Source organism: Urocampus carinirostris, chromosome 11, assembly GCF_059441175.1.
Source record: "Urocampus carinirostris isolate Australia breed hairy pipefish chromosome 11, RoL_Ucar_1.0, whole genome shotgun sequence".
Classification (NCBI taxonomy): domain Eukaryota; kingdom Metazoa; phylum Chordata; class Actinopteri; order Syngnathiformes; family Syngnathidae; genus Urocampus; species Urocampus carinirostris.
In genome coordinates this window covers 8,132,831-8,149,682 of record NC_142359.1, presented here as the reverse complement: position 1 = coordinate 8,149,682, position 16,852 = coordinate 8,132,831, and the positions used below count along the sequence as shown (strand labels likewise).

The 16,852-nt window shown below is 40.0% G+C and overlaps 2 protein-coding genes across 5 annotated transcripts in view; both read right to left on the bottom strand.

Moving 5' to 3' along the window:
* Nucleotides 1–2,069, bottom strand: part of efnb3b (ephrin-B3b) — a 127,677-nt gene extending 125,608 nt beyond the window's left edge. Inside the window, exons 1-2 of one of the 2 annotated variants that reach the window (XM_088346874.1) lie at nucleotides 2,021–2,069; nucleotides 908–1,048 (exon numbers count right to left, since the gene is read on the bottom strand). In XM_088346874.1, coding sequence (XP_088203000.1) covers nucleotides 908–1,023 — 116 coding nt within the window. In that variant the 5' untranslated portion in view covers nucleotides 1,024–1,048; nucleotides 2,021–2,069. Of the gene's footprint in view, nucleotides 1–907; nucleotides 1,883–2,020 lie in introns of those variants that run through there. The other variant, XM_088346876.1, reaches the window with a different exon arrangement.
* Nucleotides 2,070–8,380: 6,311 nt separating this feature from the next.
* wrap53 (WD repeat containing, antisense to TP53) lies at nucleotides 8,381–16,834 on the bottom strand. Of its 3 annotated transcripts, none has more exons than XM_088346638.1 (11): nucleotides 16,636–16,834; nucleotides 15,820–16,145; nucleotides 15,584–15,743; nucleotides 15,415–15,510; nucleotides 15,212–15,320; nucleotides 14,784–14,872; nucleotides 13,848–14,071; nucleotides 11,284–11,498; nucleotides 10,866–10,969; nucleotides 10,664–10,801; nucleotides 8,381–10,431 (listed from the first exon to the last, which is right to left on the bottom strand). In XM_088346638.1, exons 2-11 carry the CDS (start codon nucleotides 16,028–16,030, stop codon nucleotides 10,194–10,196), a joined length of 1,584 nt encoding a protein of 527 aa, XP_088202764.1. In that variant the 5' UTR covers nucleotides 16,031–16,145; nucleotides 16,636–16,834; the 3' UTR covers nucleotides 8,381–10,193. The 3 variants fall into 3 exon arrangements, with proteins under 3 accessions (XP_088202764.1, XP_088202765.1, XP_088202766.1); XM_088346639.1 differs by lacking the exon at nucleotides 16,636–16,834 and adding an exon at nucleotides 16,288–16,449; XM_088346640.1 differs by lacking the exon at nucleotides 16,636–16,834 and adding an exon at nucleotides 16,176–16,301 and having other exon boundaries at nucleotides 15,820–16,103.
* Between the last annotated feature and the right edge of the window lie 18 nt (nucleotides 16,835–16,852).

Sequence of the window (16,852 nt, the reverse complement as noted above, 5' to 3'; positions counted from 1 at the left end):
TACTGTTGGTATGTTTATAGAAATTGCTTGAAAAGGTATAGTACAAAGAGATGCTATTCAATCCAAGCACCGTGTTAGCGATTGAAAAGGTCAAAGCTATGTGGTTCATTTGAAATCACATGGATTACGTTGCCTTGGTTTGTTGAAAGGAACAAAAGCGTAAACCATGTTTCACTGAAACTACCAAAGGAACTGTGGTTGTGTAGACTCTTATACCAGGGCCAAATGATTAGGAACATCCTCAGCAAAAGCTACCGTATGGGATCAAATTTGACAATGCATGGTTTGTTAGAGGCATTGGATAGTCTTGAAACCAAAGAGAAGAAAAAGGTGTTTGATGATTTTTTTTTTTTTAGTTTAGCGGATGACTTGTTGCATTCAAAACAATTTCCAACCACCAGACTCTTTACTTTTTCCTTTCCATATGTAGCTAAACAACCCTTTAACTGTAGTCTGAGAGGATTTCAATTCTTAAATGTATTAGCCAGAATGCTTTGAAAGCAGTGTATTTTAACATGTGGGTCGGGACCCGAAAGTGGGTCGCAGATCCGTTTTGAGTGGCCTAAGAATAATTATAGGAATGAAAAATAACTGAGGGTCATTAGACTTCTTAACACTAGATGACAATTATGCCATGCAAATTCGAGTTGACACTCTTGTTTTCTTTTTTTAAATGCATTTGAGAAGTGGAAATATTTTCAGGATTTGGGTCGCGGCTTGTATTCCAGATGGCATGGTGGGTCCAGAAGTTATATCAGTTGAGAACCACTGTATTAAAGCATAAACAAATTTGGATTTCGTAGCTCGACAAAAAAAAAGATTTTTAATCTCACTTCTTTCACCACAGGTGGTAATCTCGGAGAAACATAAAAAAAAAAAGCTTTGACCGTAAAATCTAAACTCCTACCTCTCGTTGAGAGAATTCCAGTAGATGGGCTCCATGTGACTGGCCGTGGTTCCCAGTAAATCCAGTACAAAAGCCAGCAGGACCCACAATCCGTTCACGCTGCACGGACGCGCCATCTCCAAAATTCGGAACCAAGAAGTTCTGCCCAGAAAATAAATAAATAAAACCAAGACTTCCAAAACTGGAGGTGAGTCAAAATCTCATGAGGCCAGGATGCATTGAGATCAATGAGAGAGAGAAGGGGAAACTTTCTATTTCTGCAGCATTCCCATGACTTCGCCGCTTAATGTGCCATCAGTGCTCCTTTTTTTTTGCACGCAGGAGAGAAAAATAAAATCGGCGTCGGTCCAGGACGCAAATACAACTCCAACGAATCCAATAAAGTCAAAGGAATCACAAACCGGCGGCGATTCTCCTCCTGCGCCTCAATTGTCTCAGTTTCGAACAACGATCCTTTGTTGCAAGTGCACCCGCTCCCATTACCTTGCCCCGACGCTTTTTGCAGCACACGATGCGAATAAAACACACATTTGTAGTTTTCTTCTTTGAAAAAGAGGGAGTAAAATAATACAAAGCGCTTTAGAGGCTAAAATGATCCGATAGGTTGCGTGCGCATCTCCACCGCTCATCGAGTCCAGTCCGCGCACATCACAATTCCATCTTGTAATTCCACGCTTCTCAATTTAAGATATAAATAAAAAAAGATGACTCCAAAATGTAATAATTCACTGAAACACTCTGGTTCAAGAGTTAGGGGGAAAAAATCCACAGTTTCATCAAAAAAAAAACTTGTAAAGTGCTTTAATTAAAGGAAGCAAAAAAAGGATGAAGAACCAAGTCCTGGAGTCTGTGTAAGAGATCCAGTAATCTGGCAGGCACGATAATAGGAATTAAATAAGGCTCATGATAAGGGTCCGGTATGCACGGAGGATCGTAGCGTACTGGCAGAACTGCCTTGACCCGGGCCGAAACACCAGAATCGCGTAAGGAGGGGGAGTGAGACGCAGTAGAAAAAAAGAAAATCCCTGTTTTTTGACTGGTAGGTGGGGCGCACCGACACAGTACAAAGCGTTCAAGCGTAAAAATAGAGAAACTGAAATAGATATTTTTTACCTTTACTCCTTGGACGGACACATTTTCTGATTCGGAAATTTAGACTCCTCGTATGTAAAAAAAGAAAAATATACATAGATACTATTGAGAAAACACATAATGCATTTATCCAAGATAGAAGAGCTAGAGCGCCCCCCAACTACCAACCTTCGCCCTTCACCTTTCTCTCCAGAAAAGTGGGATGTGTTGGGGGACTCAATCGAACTCATCGATAAATGGTGAAAGAGTGAAACATTAAAAAAACACCAAAGGAAAAGGAAAATGATGCACACAATTACAAACACACGCAACAAAGCAAGCGCGTGTTTATTCCTGGGGTTTGTGAGAGCGCCATTTGCCCGAGATGAACCCACGTGGGATTCTACTGTCATCTTGTGGACACACTAAGTACTGCAGTTTTTTAGGCCAAAAAAGAAACGAGAGGCGTGGAACCAGAACTATTTACATGGGCTATTTTGGGTTGAGTTTTGGGGGTGCTGAGCACCCAGAATATCTGGCTGGTTGCGAACATTTTGTTCATTTCACTTAAAATGACATATAACCGGTCAAATTCAATGATGATGACATTTTAATTAAAATAGTCTACCAAATTCTTTTTTTTAAAGTTCATTTTGATCAATTGAATGTTCCTTTTCTTAAAATCAATTATGGCACTCTACGGCTTCCATAATAACATACTCTCACTGTACTATACCCAGGGTTGGATAGGGTTACTTTAACTTGATTACTTTCAATTACTCCAATACCAAATATGCTAATAAAAGACAAAATAAACTAAATATGAATAAAATGACTATATTTTGTGCAGGCTTGGGGAGTGACGGAATACATGGAACGGCAAAAATGATGTTGCAAGCTGTTTGGATTTATTTTCATTTTCTTTCTGTTGCATTTTATGTTCGTTTTGCCGGAGATCAAAGCCAGGAGAGAAAGCTTGCCACGTGTTGTGAGTCATCATTTTATTCATATTTAGTTTCTTTTGTCTTTTATTAGCATATTTGGTATTGGAGTAATCCAAAAGTAATTGAAAGTAATCCAGTTAAAGTAACCCTACCCAACCCTGACTATACCAGAGCCTCAACGGACTCCGCCAGAATGCCGCAAGTGACACCAGCCGAGTGAAAGAGGAGAGGGGAAGGGGCGAGAGCCGAGCTAGGAATCAAATGGACTAGAGTCTAGACCAGGGGTCTTGAGTTGAGGACCCGCTGAAGCTAGGATTCAGGTGAGGTTGGGCCAGTTTTCCACAAGCAATGCTGATCAAAACAACTGTTCTTAAAGTGACATCTTGGATATCTTTAAGAAATGGCTTCCTTCTTAGCACTCGTTCATAAAGGCCAGATTTGTGCAGTATACAACTGATTGTTGTCCAATGGACAGATTTTCCCACCTCAGCTGTAAACCTCTGCAGTTCATTCAGAGTGATCACGGGCCTCTTGGCTGCATCTCTGATCAGTTTTCTCCTTGTATGAGCTGAAAGTTTAGGGGGACGGCCCGATCTTGGTCGTTTTGCAGTGGTCTGATACTCATTCCATTTCAATATTATTGCTTGCACATTGCTCCTTGGGATGTTTAAAGCTTTCGATAACCTTTTGTATCAAAATCCAGCTTTAAACTTCTCCACAACAGTATCTCGGACCTGCCTGGTGTGTTCCTCATTCTTCATGATGCTCTCTGCGCTTTAAACAGACCTCTGAGACTATCACAGTGCAGGTGCATTTATACAGAAACTTGATTATAGCATTATAGCATTAGAATACAGCATATCCAGACAGAAGAGCAGCTTCAGCGACAGACTTCTGTCACCGTCTTGTACCACGGACAGACTGAAGAGATATTTTCTTCCTCATGCCATGAGGCTATTTAACTCCACCCGGCGGAGTAAAGGCCCACATTAAACCACAGCCCCTACATTGCATATTACCGTACTTTTATTGCAGTATTTTATGTAGCATTATATAAATACTCTATACAACACACTACAGTGGGTATTAGCACGTCACATTGGGTATTTGTATATTGTATTCCTTTTGCTTTATTATTGTATTGTTCTCAGCGAAGGGATGCTGCTGGAATTTCCCTGCGGGGATAAATAAAGTATCTATCTATCTATCTATTAAACAGGTGGGTTCCATTTATCACCGTTAGTCATTTAGATCAACATTGAATCATTCAGAGATCCTCACTGAACTTCTGGACATAGTTTGCTGCACTGAAAGTAAAGGGGCTGAATAATTTTACACATACACTTATTCATTTTTTATTGGTTAAAAAAGTTTAAAATATTCAATAAAGTGTGTTCCACTTCATAATTGTGTCCCACTTATTGTTGATTCTTCAGAAGAAATTATAGTTTTATATCTTTATGTTTGAAGTCTGAAAAGTGGCAAAAGGTCACAATGTTCAAGGGGGCCAAATAGTATCGCAAGCCACTGTAATTGATAACTTTCCCATAATTCCGAGTGTTTCAAAACCAATTTCGTTACCTACTTATAGATATTAAATACATAAATTTAAAATGTACCAGATGTCTGCATTTTCATTAATCCATAAATGCATATTGTCACTATTATTCTAAAAATACTATTTTTTTTTTGTCATTTCATTGTTTGGCATACATATGAGACAATTAGCTATGCCTACATGATCTTTTTCCCCTCATCCAGTATCAGATTGCAGACAATTGGTAAATACAAAAAAAATATCAATATTGTTATTTTTTTTCCTCCTGGCCCAGCACTTCTGCCAAATAAGTTAACCCAATGCTGTCCATGAATCAAATAATTTATTAAATTTATTTATTTTATTAAAGATAAAATGTTGGAAATTTTAGGGCAAGCAAAATAGTTTGTTGATATCATATAGTGGGGTAAAATAAACTGTATTCCACATAATAAGGTAGGGGCATTGTTTTCGCAGGATCTACTGTTTGTCTTTAACTTATATTAATTAAGTTGAAATAAATCCAATCCAAATATTTTACAGGGTTCTTCATACAGATTTTATTCAGCCAAATTCGAGCATTTTATTTTAAGGACTTTCGAGGCCAATTTTTTAATTCTTCCAGTACCATTAAAAGAAGAAATCCGCTGTGAATCATGTATTTTGCAGATCCACGATTTAAAAAACCTTTAACCTTGCTTGTTCATTCATCAAGGAATATGATTTTTGGATCTTGAGTTCATCGCGAATGTATTTGTGGATCTGAATATGGGTGGAAATATTTTTGGGACAAATCTCTCCCTAAAAAAGGTACTAGGTAAAATGACTAATATGTAGGGCGGCATGGTGGGGCGGTGGTTAGTGTGTGTGCGGCACAGTTCTGAGGTCATGGGTTCAAATCCAGCTACCAACCTTCCTGTGCGGAGTTTGCATGTTCTCCCCGTGCCTGCGTGGGTTTCCTCCGGGCACTCCGGTTTCTTCCCACATTCCAAAAACATGCATGTCAGGTTAATTGGCCGGTCAAACATTGTCCCTAGGTGTGAATGAGCGAGCAAATTGTCTGTCCCTGTGCGCCCTGCGACTGGATGGCAACTAGTTCAGGGTGTCCCCTGCCCACTGCCCGGAGATGGCTGTGATGGGCTCCAGCCTCCCCCGTGACCCTACTGAGGAAAAGAGATGCAGATAATGGATGGATGGATGGACTAATATGTAGCTTACATTTTCAGTTCTTCCCATTACAGTTTACCACTGGGAAACATTACGTTATTTTTTTTGCATGGTCCATAATAAATGTTATTACTGTAACTGATATATATAATCCTTGCACAATACACATTTCATAGTATCCTGTTTAGGTGTAGAATGCACCTGTCCTCTTGGGTGCAACCCAAAGGGGGTGATGACGCTTCATAGGACAATGCCATACAAAGTCATGCGAGCTGCTTTAAATTATGAGGAAATAAGAAATGCAATGGCAAAGAGATTTCACGAGAGTAGGGTCAGTCTCCTTTTAAAACAATGTTGTTGTGAAACATGGCAGCCATTTCAAGTATTTACAACACTTGACCAAAATTCCAATGCTTTTCAGTTTTTGAAAACACCAACATTAAAATTCAATTATTTTCAAGCATTCTTCGCACCAGGGCTCGTACAACTTTTTCATCGCCATAGTCAAGAACTTTTTAGAAACTTTCAAAGCTAATTTTCCAATTTCTCCAGTACCACTCAAATAAAATATCTTTGTTATTTTATTATAAAGACTATTGATTGTTCTTGGGCAGCACGTCGGCGCAGTGGTTAGCGCGTGTGCGGCACAGTTCTGAGGTCATGAGATCCAACCTTCCTGTGTGGAGTTTGCATGTTCTCACCATGCTTACATGGGTTTCCTCCGGGTACCCCCATATTCAAAAAACATGCATTTTAGGTTAATTGGCTGGTCCAAATTGTCTCTAGGTGTGAATGAGGAAGTGAGTTGACCGTCTCTGTGTGCCCTGTGACTGGCTGGCAACCAGTTCAGCGTGTCCCTTGCCCACTGCCCGAAGATAGCTGGGATGGGCTCCAGCACCCCCGCGACCCTACTGAGGATAAGCGGTGCAGATAAAGGATGGATGATTGTTGTTATTATTATTGTTGATCCCACCAACACTAACAATGTATTTAAGGTGGGTGGAAGCCAGAGAAAGTAAATTTTTCGTACGCTTTATCTCTCTTCAATTGAGTTAGACTGCCAAGAAACATGGTAACAATGTCAAGCATTTACAAGGCACCTAAAATTCAAACACTTTTTAAACCTTGAAAACACAAGATTAAAATTCACATTTTTTTCAAGGATTTCAAGCACCCGGACGAATCGTGATTCTTAACACATGTTGCGGTCTCAGTGTTCCTACGCTGTTGGCCTCCTTTAATAGGCCGACCTTCAGCTCTCCTCTATGACTTCATCCCCTCTCTGGCGAATGTGAGGCCTTGTACCCGGTTCACCAACGTACACAATCAGGAGTGTCTCCCGCTGACTATCATCCACATAGAGATGAACGCAAAAAAAAAAAGGGGGTTCAAACAGGAAAACGCACTATTGATGGGAATGAAACTCACACTGAGATTGTGTGTGTGTCAGCGTAGAAAACCCTTTTGCTCCTCTCATAGCCGATAGATCTCTGCGTGCACTCAGCATCGGTCTGTTCCCGTGTTTGTTTTTGGACTTCATCTCCTTCTCTCACACACAAAGAAACACAAGTCATCGACAAAAGTTTACATTTGACATTTCCAAAGAGCATGTTTAAAAATCATGAATCTCTCCCGTGTACCTCATCAGGTGGCCAGCGAGTGCGATGACCTAGTCATCTGGGGATTCATCCTTGATTAAATCACCCTTCGTTTTTCTTGTCCTCCCTGTCATCTTTGTACCTACTACCCTCCCCAGAGGCGGTGACGGTTGCTAAGCAACAGGCGGCAGAGAGCAGGACTACACAGAACAGCAAATTCTCTGAAAACCTCGCTCCCCATTTGAGCCAGGAACTCAACTATGGCATGCCAGGCAAAAGGTGAAAGCCTCGAGTGGTGGGTTAACATTTCCGAAGCAAAAGGGTGACGTGCGTGGAACGCACGCAACTCGTTAACTCAATGCTCTTTGATTCCTTTCGTGATCGGGAGAGTAGAAAAATAAAGGTAGTCTTGCGGAATATCAAATACAAAAAGTATTTCTACTTGGTGACGTCATCTTCTGGCCAGAATCATCATTGCAGGCTGTCATGACTTTTTGTTGCGCGTGCAAGTACGGTGACTTTCTTAGACACGCTAGAATGAACTTGTCTTTTCTTTTCGGGGTTGGAATTTGGACTGTATGACAGTCATGTTCTTACTTTCACCATTTTTATCCTAGAATAGAAGAAAACAGCGAGTACATGCGTGAAAGTTTTGGGTAAATATTCATTACATTTGTTATTGAAACAAATCTCTCCATTTTCAGTTGGATGAAGTTCTTCCAATTACAAATTTACCACTGGGAAACGCTACCTTAATATTTCTATTGCCCATAATAAATGTCAAAAATGGATATGCAATCCTTGCACTAATACTCGTTTCCTAGTTTCCAAGTGCCCTGTTTAGGCGTGGTATGTATCAAACAGCAAAAAATTATAGTCAAACTACTCATCTCCGTGAATTACCTTTCATATAAGAGGAAAGAGCGGACTCTCCCATGGTGAAAAGTTGGATCGGTTTTCTGTGCATACTTTGCATTTATTCTTTTTTACCCATCGTTTTTTAAAACGTCAGCCCCCCAGCATCTTTCACCAATCGGGCACGACCCATAGGGGGCAATGACGCTTCGCATGGCAATGCCAAATACAAACTAATGACAGCTGCCGTTAATCAGAAGTGAAGAAGAAATTCAAGGGCAGAGTGACGACACAAGAGGAAGACCTGTTTTATTTCTTTAATATTTATTGCGCGGTCAGAAACACAGCAACCATTTCAAGATTTTAAAGGCACTCTATCCAGAATTCAAGCACTTTTCAAACCTAAAAGACGCAACATTAAAATTAAAGCATTTTCTAGGATTTCAAGCACACGTACAAACCCCTGAATATACTTTTTCCCCCGACTTGAGTCACCAAAAAAATTTGGCAAATTTTTTAAGAAGAATAGGCGTATTTTCAAATTGTCCCTAGGTGTGAATGAGCAAGTGAGTCGTCTGTCCCCGTGTGCCCTGCGATTGGCTGGCAACCAGTTCAGGGTGTCCCCTGCCCACTGCCCGATGATTGCTGGGATGGGCTCCAGCCTCCCCCGCGACCCTACTGAGGATAAGCGGTGTAGCTAATGAGATGAGGCGTATTTTAGGGATTATAATTAGTGTGAATAATCACATAACTATGAGGAAAAGCTTTAAATTGGCACCACTGTTAGTGTGACAATTTTGACCCAGGGTTGAGCTCAATCGTGTCCACCAAAAGGGAGTATTGCGCAATTGAGTTAATAGAACATCCTACAAACTATGTGCATCCATGACCATATATTCCCATTGTAATTGTATTTAATGGCCCTGGAGACACATCAGTTATTACATTGTATAACCTTGAAACGGGACACTGGAGACCTTGACACAACATAAAGGTTAAGGTATAAAAAAAATCCGATGCTAAATTTGTACATTTTAGAGTCGCTGCAAAGATACGCGTTACTTTTGCCAAAATAATTGGTGCAAAACTAGTTGAGGGAGGTTGCATATTTTAAGAAATTGTTTTACCTCATTGTGATATTTTGACATTAACAAATGTCTAGATTTTACAACAGATATTGTATATGCAGAAAATTCACGGTGTAAAAATCAGTAGTATAAGAATAGTCACTTTCTATAGTAAGAAAAAAAAAATCCAGAATGACGTCATTTACTTTTATGGACAAGAGAATATTTGGAAGAGTAGCTCATGTATGTTATAATTTTCAAGAATTGAAATATAAAATATATGAAATACTGAATCCTTAAAATGAAAGGAAAGTCGTAATTTCAAACTTTTACCTGACACAAGGTCAATTATTCATAGTTTATGGTCTCGTTTCTGAATAGTCAAAATACAGTTGAGATATTTTGAGGCACGATACAAAATGTTTTATTCTATTTTTTTTTCGACGAATATACTCTAAACCAGAATACAATGATGAATATTGGGGTTTGTTACAATAAGCCACTTATTTTATTCTTGGAAAAGTTGAATAGTGATAAAATGATTATTTGAGATTTTAACTGAAGAGAGGGAGCATTTTGGGGCTATCACTCTACTCTCTGCAGATATTAATCCCCATTTATCCACATAAAAAAAATTGTCAATAATGTATGAGTAAAAATAAATTGTTTCGCCTATTAGTCAACACAAAAAAAATCATCGCAAGTCACATTTGCAGTATGATTTTTACGTTATTTTTTTCAAGTGTTTGGTTCATTTGCCTGACAGGCGGCTAGATATGCATTGGCTCTTAAGGAATTTTAGCGCCCCCTGTTGTTTTGGGTGTGCAGCTAACAGCCTGTTAACATGTACTGTATTTGTTTTGTACGGTTGATGCATGTTTAGAAACCATCACCAGGCAATAAAGGCTCATTGGAAAAATAAATCTCACCTAATCCATTGCAGAGTTTTGTCACTCCTTACTTAAGAGGAAAAAATAGAAAGCACCACACATAACTGTTCTTATTTGCATTCTTGTTGCAAGAAAATAAGTTGAGATTTTCTTTCTTTCAGTTTTGCATATTTGTAAGCGTCTCACTGTGCTCCTCTTCGGGGGTTCCGCAAGGTCCAGCCCACCACAAACTCAGCCTATTATCGCCGCGGTTGGCTTGTTCGGTTGAGGTTGCTCCTCCTTCGTCTTGCTCAGCATCCGAGCAAGAGGAAGTCGAATCGTCTTCGCCGTCGCTGGGCCACAGGAACTGTCGCTGGCCACTTGATGTGGCGATCAGCGGCATGAACGGGTGAATGCTGCACATGCAAATAGGACGTGGGGATTTAAATTAAAGATGCAAACCACACGAGTTGTCCTAAAATTCCATTAAAGACATTCAAAACACTAACAAGTTGACATCCATTAGTTGTGATTTTTTTAGCTTTTGAATTAGTTTAACTTGGACTGAAAGGAGGAGCCCTCCAGTTTTGTTACACTTAATAAAATCAAAGCCATTCATTCAAATTGCCATCCTATATTAGCCAATACCTGATCCCATTGGTGCAGTCCCAATGAGCCTGGAACCTTTGATGTGGCTGGAGTAGCTCCTCGGCCTGTGTGGGGTTTTGTGTGTCCCACACTGAAACCACTCCCTCCGTATCCCCACTCACCAGATACCTGCCAGACCTGGTGGAGCAATAACACTCAAGGCGACATTGAGGACCACAACTGAGGTCGGGCGTGCACTCACGGGTCCAGGTCAAAGTAGATGCGCTGGTTGGTGGCCACGTTCCTATTGAGGGAGAACACAACCTGACCAGGCTCTCGAAGGTCCCAGCACAGGATCTCTGGATCCTGCACGAAATACATTACTCAGTCATTCTCAATGACGTGTTTAACACAACAGATTCATGACATTTATAATTTTAACGTTCAACTTGATCCAACCATTCCATCATTAAATAATTTAGTATTCACTATAAATTATTTAACTCAACATCATTCTGAAACACCAGTACTCCAAGTTCACAAATATTTTCACATTCTAGAATTTCTAACCAAAAATATTGAACCCAATTACACCACGTATCAAAACGAATCGCAATACTGAATGTTGTTGTTAAATGATTTCAAGTCATGACATGCAAGTAATGCAACACAAAATCTACCTTCCGGCCGCCTGTGTACAGGTAGTAGCCATCAGGTGAGAAGAGAAGGTGGGTGAGGCCTCCATGGTGGCGGGTGGGTAACAGAGCCAGCAGGGTGCCGTCCTGGCACGAGTAAAGGCCGGCGGAACGTGAGTAGGAGCCGCATGCATATAGGGACTGACACGGGCTGAACCCCAAGCAGGAGATGATGCCGCTCTGACCGCTTTGCTTCTTTGCTGCATTTGATAATCAAAGGGGGAATAATGAAAAAGCTCTAAAAAAAAAAAAAAAGTATTTCTTCCCTTAAACCATATTTTCTTTGTTCGTCTTTCTCTCGTTTTATCTTTTCCTCGTTTTTGCTCACAAACACGCTCAGTTTCTTTTAGATACACCCCATGAAACAAAAAGGTTCAATCCAAAGGCAATTTATGCAAAGGACTGTTCCAAAGTTATATAAAGGGGCTTTAAGAAAGTGTTGGCAAAAATGTTAAGTCATCAGTCAAGTAGCGCGCCAGTAACTGCGGTCATTATGAAAAACAAAATTGCTGTAAACAAAGCAATGTGCATCGTTAGAAGCAACAAAGACTCAAAGTTGTCTGAAGTGAATAAGAGAACCATTTGAAATTTTGTGTCTTGTTGTTTTTGGGCTACCCAATGAGATGAGACGCATGATATGATGAGTGGCAGTTGAAACCGTTCTTGACAGGACCATCTGATGCCTATGTTCTTTTTTCTAACAATTATTTTTTTTCTTTCTTACGTCCTTCCCTGAACCGCATCAAGCTTATGCTGTTGAATGTTTCATGAAGGACAACGGTCTACAGCCACAACACTTTACACCGGGGGTCTCAAACCCACACCACAGGGGGCTATTTGCAGTCCGGCGGATGATAGTTTGAGGCCCCTGCCTTAATATAAAATCTAAAAAAAACTAAACAAAACGGCAATTATTAATAATTGCCTCCTGCTGGTTAAAAAAAAAAAATCATAATACTGTATCATTAAAGAATACCGACGCTGCTCTACTTACGGACAAGGTAGGTTCCGGACGATCGTTTGTAAGTTGAATTTGTTTGTAAGTTGCTTCAGTGCTATATTTTGTATGGAAAGTATGTTTATGGTTTATATACACATGTTAAGGCTTGTATAAGTAACCTGTATTGTTTTGTACTAAAAAAAATAAACATTTAATAAAATGATATGCTCTATAAAGATAAATAAAGTTAAGTTTAACTTAATTTTGGAAGATGAGCTTTAGGGGTTAGGTGACTTCCTCCTCCTTGGTATAAGTGGCCGATAAAAAGCATTTTATCAACAGCATAAAGCTTTCTTATTCGGCTTTCATTTCAAAAGAAACGACTTAACTCTTCTTTACACCAACCATATCTAATGGATGCACGAAATATTAAATAATAAATATGTCAAAAGTTCTAGCGTTGGCGTAGAATGTGAGGTGTGCATGAATGATGTCAGTAGGGCGACGAATGTCGCAAGAGTTGGTGCGAGAGTGTAAGGGAGCGCGAGAGCTTAGTTTTGAAGAATTCGGTGTGTTTACAATAGACTGGTACTGGCGGTTGTCGCTCTCCACAGAGACCGTAAGTGTTTGAGCATGTTTTCATGAACGAGGAGCAATCCATTATTACCCATACAAAATGACACGCCACATTGGTGGCAGCGGTAAGATTACGAGCAGGTGGTGAAGGAGAGATGTTTATGCACAAACACAAATAAAAATGTCAAAGTTCTTAGTGCACTGGAGATAGTATAGACATAGACAGTATAGAAGGTTTACACATGCAGGGATCAGAATGGAGATTTTCATTTTCAGCTGAAATAGCCAGGGTCCAGGAATAAAGCAGGGCGGAGCTTCCAGGTGGGTGTTGGGTGACCTTTCACAGCGCCATACGCCAGTAGCGGCGGAAAGAAGCTTTACAGTACTGTCTTGTACTCGGAAAAGGTGCACACAATACAAAATATAACTTACAGCAAAGTCTGGTTATATTTTGACATCCTTAAAAGAATGTTTGTATCTGCCATTTTTCGTAAGTCGAATGGTCATAAGTAGGAGAGCGTCTGTAAGCAAATATACATTCACTATGATATAAATGTGCATGCGTTAAAATACTTGCTGCTAAGAGTTCCCTCCAAAAACCTCACAAATGCCTGGGCAAAAAATTGAGAACAAATATTGTGCAGTTTGCTCATTTTTAGTCTGTGGATTGTCTTCTTCCTTGTGCTTTGTAACACTTGTTTTCAGTTTCATAGCATCTAGTGGTCGATTAATACACACTGTCCCACATGTGCAACCCATCCACATTGGGGAAAATTAATTTTAATATAAATGTTTGATATTTTATTATTTATAGTAGTTATTTTTGTGGCAATAAAACAATATATTAGAGAACAGCGCAACGTTTTATCACGCTTTCTTGTGGAAAACCTGATTTTGACCAACCTAACTGAAACCCTAAATCTGAGTTTGAGACCCCTGCTCTACAAAAACAGGACTACACAAAATGTTCTTCCCTGCACATGTTTTAGGCTCCATATTAATGGCCAAACTTTAATTTTATTTTATTGCTGACCTGTGGTGGGACGCTCCTCGCAGTCTCTGCCGGGCCGCTCAGTGTAAAAGACCCTGACGGTTTTGTCAAACCCGCAGTAGAGTTGCGATCCATCAAGGGAGAAACAGAGTGAGTATGCGGCTGTCAGCTCATCCAAGTGGTTGTACGGACGGAAGCTAGCCCGCAAGTCTCCATCAAAGGCATCCCAAATGTGGACCGGGTTGTCCCGGCTGCTGCTAGCAAAACTGTGGACAAATTACGTACAAGGATTGGTGGCTAGCAAATAAAGGAACAGTTAAAAGCAGATTCTTGACTTGAATTAATTTAGACCAACCCGTCGTAAATCAATTACAAATGTTAAACTGCTGCAAAGACTTGATGTAGTCACTATAAAGAGTGTAGTGGTACGTTGCTGCACTAAAATGTTCATACATGTTGCTGGAATGCTACTTTTGGCAGTGCAATGTTAAGAAAAATGTTGTTAGCAGATAGATGTATTTTACTTTAAAATCATCTCAACTGTCAAGAGTTCAAAACTCAGTACCGTTATTGTAAGAAAAAAAATTGGATCCAACCTCCCCTACAAAGAATGAACATATCTAGGGTATTTTCTCATTTCCTAGTCTTTCATCACTCACAAAATATTTTCAAACCATAATGGGCTGGATAATCAGTCAAATTAGGGAATCATTTTGAAATAGCATTGAAGCAAAAACCTATTCCAGAGCCATTACCCACAATGACACTGCTGCTTTATTTTAGCACCAGGAATTGGCCAATTATATTGCTTCATTGATGCGCGCCCGGAGCAATGCCTGAAATGTTCCGCACTAAACGGGACCCTCGAGCGCCGCATAGTAGTACCCAGCGGTGGAGGCAACAAGAAAAGTATGAAGAGCACACAAAACCTTTGGATTTTCCTGCAATGGATGAAGACAAAATCTGACCAGTACTCACAAGCAGGTGTTTGGCTCCAACGAATTCATTTTCGGGTACCAACAGTAATCGTAAATCGTATCTCCTTCGGCCATCCTCAGTACTGGGCTCTAGCAAAATAAAATTGTCAAAATAACTGTTCGGTACAAACCTATATGTTTTAATCCAAACTGCTTGATATAAACTTCCTTTACAAACACATATTCTATATAATGAAGGTTTCTTAAAGTGCCAATAATGGTCTTAAGAGGTGACCCTAAGGTATTATTGTGCTCTTGCTATAAATTTCAATTTGTGTTTAGTTCGAGTATGGGAACTGCAACTAGGTAATACATTTTTTTACACATGTAATAAAATACTTAAGATGCATATTGCTGTGTAAACACAATGCCACCATATTTGTTTTATATATGTATTGACTGATCTTACCTAGCCTATTTAATGCTCACCATCTCTGGCAGTGCATCCCAGTTGTAGGTGTAAACCTCTGGAGGAAGGTTGTAAACACGGAGAACATGGTCAGCACTGTTACTTAGGATACAGGAACCATCTGGAGCCCTGATAGGGGAAGAAAAGTCTTTCTGATTTTGTTCAATGCGTGAAAGTACAATACACAATTAGCTGATTTGTCCTGGGATGAATTCATTATTACCATTTACAACCTTTGAGGTAATTCTCAGGAAAATTGACATATTCACGCCAGGAACTTGTCAGAACCTGGGGGGTCTGGGAAAAGTCCAAGGCAAGGCTGTAAGGAAGAGGAAAAATAGAGCATGGACATAAGTCATGTCAATACAATCTCAAATCATGTTAAAACTTACTGCTGTCCTTCTGCAGACTCGGTTGGTTTCTCCTCAGCTTGCATCTCTTCATAATTTGTCCCATTGACATTCTGCTGGCAAGTCTCCTCTTCAGTGTCTCCACCAGCAGTTGTCACGTCTTCATTTTGGTTATCATATTTGTTCTGCAACGGGCCTCCTGCTGCATGGACCAAAAAAGGAATATCCAGGTCAAAAGAATCGCCATTAAGTAAAGTAATGACAAAAAGGTATTTTACCTGGCTCCTCCTGCTCCATGTCTCCTTGTGCCGTTTCCAAGTCGTCACACGGCCCCTGCACGCCATCACTAAGCCGGAGACGTTTGGCAGGACTGGTGGCTTTTTCATCACAATTCTGGACGACTGTAGCAATTTGAGGTGGGTCACAGTCAACATTGGTGTCCTGGACATCTATCACTGCGTTTTCAAGGTCCGTTTCCACTTCAGCCATGATTAAGGTCCTACTTAGCGGTGGGCAGTTGAAATTTCACGAATTAAGTTTTTTCTTCCTGCAGTGTGGCTTTCTGAATATGCAAGTGTGTGAGGACATTACAGTATTCACAGATCTGCAAACAAAGATACAGTACAGCACTTACATTAATCTGCATTCTGTTTTTTTTTCACAGTTTCCCACCTAGCACAAATAAAAGGGGACTCCAATATCAATGAAAAGGGTTAAGGAAAAAAAAGTTGGGGTACTATACTCACTTCTGTGTAGTCAGCTAATAAAAATTACCACATATTTTTCCCTTGGACAGAGTTGGAAACAAAGCCTCCTTCGTGTGTTTAATTTATGAAGACTTAATTATGGTCTTTACGTAGCATTATCGAACGCACCATAGTCCTCCCAAGGCCGTTTTACACAGTATGGCTCCTTTTGTGCAATTACGGGTGGCAATTATTCTTAGCAAAATGTTGTCTTTAAAGGCTCAAAATGTTATGCATTCGTATTTTAACGGACCAACAAATAAATCGCTTATGTGCCCATTTCAAACAGTGGCGCAATATAACGTGTACGTCACGTTAGCATAAACATGCTAACACAATGCTACTCACCCAACTTGTCCTATCCGTCCGTTTTACTTCGAAAAAAAGGTGTTTAATTTATTCTTCCTTCTTTATGCCGATAATTCAGGGAACTGTGTTGAAGCAAGCATTGCATAGACGAAGTCACTCGAAATTAAGATATTTTATATCGGAGTTTGTATGGCTTTTTCTCCACGAGAAAGCAAATTGTGAAGTGGGAATGCATTGAGTCTGTAAAGTCTCGCGA